This window comes from Balaenoptera borealis (genome assembly GCF_965194805.1).
Source record: "Balaenoptera borealis genome assembly, chromosome: X".
NCBI classification, from domain to species: domain Eukaryota; kingdom Metazoa; phylum Chordata; class Mammalia; order Artiodactyla; family Balaenopteridae; genus Balaenoptera; species Balaenoptera borealis.
In genome coordinates, this window is record NC_138881.1 from 71,353,037 (window position 1) to 71,362,030 (window position 8,994).

The 8,994-nt window shown below is 39.1% G+C and overlaps 1 protein-coding gene across 4 annotated transcripts in view; it reads left to right on the forward strand.

The window, feature by feature from the left end:
• The window catches only part of APOOL (apolipoprotein O like), a 92,111-nt gene extending 84,821 nt beyond the window's left edge, over positions 1-7,290 (forward strand). For all 4 annotated transcript variants that reach the window (XM_082377501.1, XM_082377504.1, XM_082377503.1 and 1 more), the window contains one exon: positions 6,734-7,290. In XM_082377501.1, coding sequence (XP_082233627.1) covers positions 6,734-6,822 — 89 coding nt within the window. In that variant the 3' untranslated portion in view covers positions 6,823-7,290. The remainder of the gene's footprint in view (positions 1-6,733) is intronic.
• Positions 7,291-8,994: the final 1,704 nt, after the last annotated feature.

Below are 8,994 nucleotides of genomic sequence, written 5' to 3' on the forward strand. Positions count from 1 at the left end.
TTAAATGCATAAACTAAAATACATAGTAATGTATGAGCTTCCTTAATTGTGTTAATCAACAGTATCTAACAACATATCTGATTAAGGCTATAATTTTGAAGTAGTAGTAAGTGTAAATATTTCAAGATACCTGCAACTGCAGTGTGATTATCTGTGATTTCTATTAGTGACAAAGTCTAAGGTACCGTCAATATTATTGTGGTTTGTTGCCTGCATTCATTATCGAAGAAAACGTTCATCTTCAGTCAAAGGTTAATGAAAATAAAGACAAATTTCCCCCATTCAAGTTCGTAGATCACATGAATTCTATCCACAGACCTCCCTCCCCCAAAGGGATCCCAGGTTAAAAATCTGTCTGTGGAGAACTGTATTAATGTCATAGATACTGATTATTTAAGATCTGGCTGTTTTTAAAATATACTTAGTGGTGAAATTACATATAGGTCTATCCCAGTTTATAAAGCAGAAACTGTTTCTGAAAAGGTAGGTGTAAAATAAATAACTGTATGTAAATTGTTCCCCTTCATTTTCATCATAAAACTGGAAATTAAATTCCTCTATGGAAAAAAGGTGTGTCTCCCAAATGTTAAAAAAAAAATCATTTCAAAATGAATCAGAGTTTGAAAAACATTTAAAATAAAAACAAGTTTGTGAAAAAAATATTTTTAGTCTTATGTCACAAAGTAAATATAAAAATTGTTCTTACCTACTTACCATGCACAGGGTATTGTATGTACCACTTTGTGTGCATTATGTTGAATACTAAAAGTAAATAATTAACATTGTTACTGCTCTAAGCCGCATTTTACAGAAGAGCCAGGGTTGTTGTGTTTATTTCAGATTTTTCTTGTTTCTTGAGGTAGGATTGTATTGTTATAAACTTCCCTCTTAGAACTGCTTTTGCTGCATCCCGTAGGTTTTGGGTCGTCATGTTTTCATTGTCATTTATTTCTAGGTAATTTTTGATTTCCTCTTTGATTTCTTCAGTGATCTCTTGATTGTTTAGTAGCATATTGTTTACCCTCCATTTGTATTTTTTACAGGTTTTTTTCCTGTAATTGATATCTAGTCTCATAGTGTTGTGGTCAGAAAAGATGCTTGATACAATTTCAATTTTCTTAAATTTACCAAGGCTTGATTTGTGACCAAAGATGTACTCTATCCTGGAGAATGTTCCATGTGCACTTGAGAAGAAAGTGTATTCTGTTGTTTTTGGATAGAATGTCCTATAAATATCAATTAAGTCCATCTGGTCTGTTGTGTCATTTAAAGCTTGTGTTTCCTTATTTATTTTTGGTTTGGATGATGTCTGTCCATTGGTATAAGTCAGGTGTTAAAGTTGCTTACTATTATTGTGTTACTGTTGATTTCCCCTTTTATGGCTGTTAGCATTTGCCTTATGTATTGAGGTGCTCCTATGTTGGGTGCATAGATATTTACAATTGTTATATCTTCTTTTTGGATTGATCCCTTGATCATTATGTAGTGTCCTTCTTTGTCTCTTGTAATAGTCTTTATTTTAAAGTCTATTTTGTCTGATATGAGAATTGCTACTCCAGCTTTCTTTTCATTTACCTTTGCATGGAATATTTTTTGCCATCCCCTCACTTTCAGTCAGTGTGTGTCCCTAAGTCTGAAGTGGGTCTCTTGTAGACAGCATATATACGGGCCTTGTTTTTGTATCCATTCAGCCAGTCTGTGTCTTTTGGTTGGAGCATTTAATCCATTTACATTTAAGATAGTTATTGATATGTGTGTTCCTATTACCATTTTCTTAATTGTTTTGGGTTTGTTTTTGTAGGTCTTTTCCTTCTCTTGTGTTTCCAGCCTAGAGAAGTTCCTTTAGCATTTGTTGTAAAGCTGGTTTGGTGGTGCTGAATTCTCTTTTGATTTCTCTGTCGAATCTGAATGAGATCCTTGCTGGGTAGAGTAATCTTGGTTGTAGGTTTTTCCCTTTCATCACTTTAAATATGTCCTGCCACTCCCTTCTGGCCTGTAGAGTTTCTGCTGAAAGATCAGCTGTTAACCTTATGGGGATTCCCTTGTATGTTTTTTGTTGCTTTTCCCTTGCTGCTTTTAATATTTTTTCTTTGTGTTTAATTTTTGCTAGTTTAATTAATATGTGTCTCGGTGTGTTTCTCCTTGGGTTTATCCTGTATGGGACTCTCTGTGCTCCCTGGACTTGATTGACTATTTCCTTTCCCATGTTGGGGAAGGTTTCAACTATAATCTCTTCAGATATTTTCTCAGACCTTTTCTTTTTTTCTTCTTCTTCTGGGACGCCTATAATTCGAATGTTGGTGTGCTTAATGTTGTCCCAAAGGTCTCTGAGACTGGCCTCCATTCTTTTCATTCTTTTTTCTCTATTCTGCTCTGGGGCAGTTATTTCCACCATTCTATCTTCCAACTCACTTATCCGTTCTTCTGCCTCAGTTATTCTGCTATTGATTCCTTCTAGAGTATTTTTAATTACAGTTATTGTGTTGTTCATCACTGTTTGTTTGCTGTTTAGTTCTTCTAGGTCCTTGTTAAACGTCCTTGTCTTTATTCTATTTCCAAGATTTTGGATCATCTTTACTATCATTACTCTGAATTCTTTTTCAGGTAGTTTGCCTATTTCCTCTTCCTTTATTTGGTCTTGTGGGTTTTTATCTTGCTCTTTTGCCTGTAAGGTATTTCTCTGTCTTCTCATTTTGTCTAATTTACAGTATTTGAGGTCTCCTTTCACTAGGCTGCAGGGTTGTAGTTCCTCTTGCTTCTGTTCTCTGCCACTGGTGGTGGGGTTGGTTCAGTGTCTTGTGTAGGCTTCCTGATGGGAGGGACTGGTGCCTGTGTTCTGGTGGTGGAGCTGGGTCTTTTCCCTCTGATGAGCAGGGCCATGTCAGATGGTGTGTTTTGGGGTGTCTGTGAGCTTAGCATGACTTTAGGTAGTCTGTGTGCTGACAGGTGGGTTTGTGTTCCTATCTTGTTTGTGTTTGGTGTGAGGCATCCAGCACTGGGAGCTGCTGGCTGTTGGGTGGAGCCGGGTCTTAGATGCAGATAGAGGCCTCCATGAGAGCTCTAGGTGATTAATCTTCCCTGTGGCTGGGAATTCTCTAGTGGTCCAGCATCCTCGGCTCGGTGCTCCCACTCCGGAGCCTCAGGCCTGACTTCCGGTCGACGGACCAAGACCCCACAAGTCGCTCGTCCCAGCGATAAAGGGGATTAAAAAAAAAAGCACTAACAAAACCCCAGACAAATGGTAAAGAGTAAAATCGAACAAACAGAAACAGAAACAAGGAAACACACAAACACACACACACACACACACACACACAAAAGAAACAAAAACAGAGCCAGATAAATCAAATAGCAAGAGACCAGACAAACCAAAGAACCCAAGAACAAAATCAGAGAATTAAGAAGAAAGCTGACAAAAACTCAAAACCAAAAAACAAAACCAAAGCAGAGTGCCAACTGAAGGATGAAGCAAAGAAACAAAACAAACTGACAAAAATGATATTTGAAAAAGAGAAAGGGGAAAGAAGACAGAACAACAGAAAAACAATGTAGAAACAGAAATATAAAAAAAAATAAAATAGAAAATATATTAAAGAAAAAAAAGGGACAAACAAAACCCTGGAGAAATAGTAAAGGCAAAATCAAACAAACAAAAACAGAAACAAGGAAACACACACACGTAAAAGAAACAAAAACAGAGCCAAATACAACAAAAAGCAAGAGAACAACCAGACAAATAGAAGAACTCAAAAATGAAATCAAACAATTAGGATTAAAACTAACAAAAACACAAACCAAAGCAGTGTGCCAGCCAACTGAAGAATAAAGGAAGGAAACAGAACAAACCGATAAAAATGATTTTAAAAAATAATAATAATAAAATAAAATAAAAAGGGAAAAAACACAGGACAACAGAAAAGCAAAGTAGAAATGGAAATATATTTAAAAAAAAAAGAAAAACACATTAAAGAAAAAGAGGAAAAGAAGGGAAAAGAACACAACAGAAAAGCAAAGTAAAAATAGAAATATATTAAAAAATATGTTATAAAACACAGAGATCCCAAAAGACTAAAAAAAAGCAACAACAAACAAAAACAGAAAAAGAAACCAAAAAAAAAGCTAGAACCAACAACAGAAGGAATCAAAACATAATAAAATTAATAGTAATAATTATGTTTCCCTGGGGTCTCCACGGTAATTGTCCTTGCACACGCTGTGAACTACAGCCCAAGAGGCTCTCCTCTGCCTCTGGACTGGTCTCTGGACCTGCTGTGGGCCCTGTGGGTACCACTCTGACTCTGATCTGGCCCAATTCCTGTGTGCACTTGCCCCCAAATTCCACAGCTGCCAGAGCTAGACCATTTTCATTTGTGGGAACACTCACTGTGTACTCAGATATTCCATAGATGCGGGGTCTACCTAGCTGATTGCGGGGATTTAATCTGCAGCTTGTACAGCTAATGGAAAGATTTTCAGTCTTCTTCCTTAGTCACCCCATCCCTGAGTTTCAGCTTTGGTTTTATCCCCACCTCTACATGTGGTCCACCCACAGATGTCTGGTCCTGAGGCTGCCTTGGAGCTCTTGGGTCATCCCTGGGAGGACCAGGCACAGAGGTGGTATGACTGCTTGGATCGCAGGAGCCCTGGTGGCACCAAATGCGCAGGGAAGCCAGCGGCTACAGGCAAAAGAGATATGGCCCTAGTGAGGGCCTTTTCTGGCACCCAGTGTAAGATGTATGAGGGCCAGCCCTCACTGGGGTTTTTCTGGCACCTGGCAGCATGTGTGTGAGGGCCAGCCCTGAGAAGGCTTTTTTTTTATTACCCTGCAGCCAGTGCATGAGGACCAGCTCTAAGGGGGCTTTTTTTATTGCTCAGCAGCCAGTGCACAGGAGCCATCTCTGAGCAGGCTTCTTTTATTGTCATTGGCAGGCTTTGGCATGTTGGGAGAGAGAGGCTACAATACTGGCTCCTCCCCTTGCGTGTGACTCAGCAATAGCGCCCTGCTTCCATGGTAGTCTGGTCTTCCTCCATAGGCATTCCCTGCTGTGGATTTCCTCCCTCCTGTCTCCTCAGTCCATCTCTGCACAGCCAACAGCAGTTCTCGCTCTGGGCCTGTTCTCCAATCCCCACACACCAACTCCCAGCCCCCTTGCACACCTGTGAACATATGTCCCAGTCTGGGGTACGTAGGGCCATGGTATGGACCATCTGTATTTCTTACTCTGTCCTGTCTGCCACAGATAAGGCTGCATCACCCTCTTCCGACAGCCTCAAATGCTTCCCTCTGTCCCAATTGATCTCCCCATCAGAGAGGGGGTTTCCCCAAATTCAGGAATCTCTCTGCTTCAGCTCCCCAACCCCGGGGTGCTGGTCCCATCCCGCCTCCTCTCTCCTCCTTCTCCCTTCTTTTTTCCGTCCTACCTAGTTATGCAGGGATCTTTATAGTCCTTTCCAATGTCCAAGGTCTTATGCTAGTTTTCAGCTGGTGTTCCATGAGAGTTGTTGCATCTATAGATGTAGTCCTGCTGCACCCGTGGAGAGAGGTGAACTCCACGTACACCTACTCCACCACCATCTTGAATCTCCTCTCCTAATGTTCTTAACCTCAAAAAGTTGGAGTATCCAAAGGGCTCATTTCTTGGACCTCTTTTCTGATGTTCTGGAAGACCTCATATGGTCTCATAGTTTTAAATGCCATATATAGGCTAGGAACGTAAAATTTATAAACCAGCACAGGCTACTCCTGTGCTGAACTCTAGATTCACATTTCTAACTGCTTACTCAATATTTGTATTCAAATGTCTAGTTAGCAATTCAAATATAGCACATCCAAAACTTAACACTTCATTTGCCTTCTCCCAAACATGGTTCTACACTTTCCCCTATCTCAGTAAATGTCAACTCCACTCTTCTAGTTTCTCAAGTTAAAGAGTCTCACTCACACAACATATTGAGTCCATTTAGGAAATCTTGTCCATTCTACCTTAAGAAGTTATCCAGAATCCAATACCTTTTCACCACCTCCACTGCTACTGCCCTAATAAAAGCCATCAGCATCTCCCTCCTGGGGTACTGCAATAGCTTCCTAACTGCTCTCCCTACTTCCATGTTTGTTTCCCTATACTCTCTTCTCCCCATAGCCAAGAGTAATCTTTTAAGAAACATAACATCATGTCACTCTGCTCAAAACTGTCCAGAGACTTCTCATCTCTTAGAATAAGGAGAAAAACTTTGCCATGGCCCTATGTGGCCTGGCCTTCCATTGTTTTCTGATCATGCCTCCTACCACTCTCATTGTACCCACCATTAGCATATCTTGCCAACTCTGTTCTAGCCATATTGGCCATTTTATGGCTCCTCAGACATGCCTAAGTTCTATTACACTTGCTGCCTGCTCTTCCTGTAAGGCATTTCCCTCAGATATCTACAGGGCTCACACCTTCACTTCCTTCAGTTCTTTGCTCAAATATAGAAGTCTTTCCCTGGCCACCCTATTTAAAACTGCAAATCACCCAAGCACTCCATATGCCCCTCCTTCCTGATTTTTTTTTTTTTGCATAGCATTTACCACCTTCTGATATGTCATTTAGTTTATTGTCTCTCTCACCCAACTTGAATGTTACGTCCATGTTGGCAGACATTTTTATCTGTTTTGTTCACTGATGTGTGCCCCGTATCAACAAGAAATTTGTTAAATGAATGACTAATTTTTTTCATTTTAATACTTTATCAGGTGCTACACAGTTTATGCCTGACCCCAAGCTCATGGATCACGGGCAGTCCCATCCAGAAGATGTAGATATGTACAGCACTAGAAGCTGAAATAGTCTGCATAGAGAACTACAAGATGTGTGAAGTTGCGAATAACAATGAAAAAAAACATGTAATGGGTAACTGTGATGCATGGAGTATAATTTAAGCCAAGTTTTTCCCTTACATCTTCTAATGTACAGTTAGACAAATCACATAAGTGATTAAAACTCAAATTGAATACAATCCGAACAATATTAAATGATCGATGAGGAGGCAGAGATAGAAGTATTAGGATGCATTTGTGATTTTTAAGAGTATTTATAAAAAAATAAAAATAAATATATGAACACTGATGAGACTAAAATCTGAAAAAATACGTGTGTATATATAATTATGTATACATATGCACATATATATTTGCTTTAGCTTTTAAGAATTAATGTCAGCTAACTTAGAATTGTGTGTGGAAGGATGTGTTCCCTCCCTCTCTGTTTTTCATTTCCCAGAGCTAGAATAAAATATCCATATTTTATGACACTTGGGCTTGGCTTTGTCTCTTTGTTTTATTAATGTTAACTCCTCTTAAATGTCCCAAAATACCTCTAACTATTTGAGAGGAACATATGCTACACGGGACCCCCAATGCTGCTTAGCATTCCTTCTACTGGTTCCTGGGTGGTTTCCTATTCTGTTCTCCAGGAGAGGCATTACAGACCTTTTATTCTCAAGCCTCCTATACCTGCCAAAGATGACTGTGTCTCCTATTACATAGAGAAAAAAATAAGTTATTAGACATAGTTTTTCCCAACTTCTTCCCATCTACCTTCAAGACTTACCTCCTTTCAACCATGCATCCCCCTTTTCTAAAGCTAATGCTTCTATTTGTGTTCCTGATCTCCTCCTTTCCTATTTTTTCCAGTACCATATTCCATCCCGTTTAATCTTCAGTCTTTGGTTTCTCTTTTCATTCATTTCGTTTCCTCAATCTCTAAATAGCTTCAGACCTTCTTTATCCAAAGACAACAGTAGCAAAAACCTTTCCCCAATTCTGCCTCTTCCTCTTGAGCTATCTTTTCTTTCTCTTTCCTATGATTTTCAGACTTCATAAAACAGTAATTAATGTCACTTTCTTACTTCCTCTCTTTCAATTCCTAACTTGTGATACCTTGGCCTCTATACCTACTTGAATATTCTGTAATGTTTGACTCTTGACCACTCCCTCCTGAAATTCAGTCCTCCCTTTGGTGTCATTCCTGCTCCTCTTGTTATTCTTCATTCTTCTCTTGCTCTGAATCCCTTAAATGCTGAGGCTTCTCAGGTTGCATTTCTAGTCTTTTCTCATTCTGTGCTCTCTCATTTCCATTCAACATACTTTACTGACTTCAGCCACCATTTATATGTCCTTATTATTTATATTTCCAGCTCCTGTATTTCTTCAGAAGTGTATACCTATCTTTCTAATTATTTGTTAGTCATATCCACCTTATATCCCATAGATATCCTCAATGTCAATAGACTTAAAACTAAATTGTCTCTACATCTCTCTCATTTCTGTGTTTCTCAAATCTTTTCTAACTTCTCTAATCCTTGCTCTCATTCAAGTCTTCTTCATCACTTTCCTGGATTATTACAGTAGCCTCTGGTTAATCTGCCTGCTATCAATCTTGCTTTTTGTCACTTAACAACGCATTCTGCTTATAAGTAACAGTAAACAAGTTAACTGTAGCTTAAATAAATGAGAGTCTATTTAAAGTCTGGGAATTGGTCAGTACAGGGTTGGTATAGTGGCTCATTGGTATCATCAAGGATCTAGACATTTTCTCTTTCCACTCTGCTCTTTAGCATGTTGATTTGTCACCTCATGATCACAAAATGGCTCCTATACCTCTGGGGAACACATACACATTCAGAGTAGGAAGAAGGGTTACAGAAACTGTACCAGATGCTTCTGACCCCCTTTTATCAGAGAAGTAAGTGCTTTCTCAAAACCCTTCTCAAAAGACTTATGTCTATATCTTGACCAGAATTTGTCATGTAAGCCACACTTAGCTCAAGGAAGATTGGCAAATCACATTTTTGTCTATGGAGAGAAAGGCAAGGGGTAAGGGATTTGGAATGGGTGTTGAGTTTAAGCTAACACACAGTATCTGCCACCCTGTTCTTCTAACCCATCTGTCATATTATTGCGACATAGTTATCTTTCTAACAATTGTTATGGGTTAGACTTCTTCCTGAAGTCTT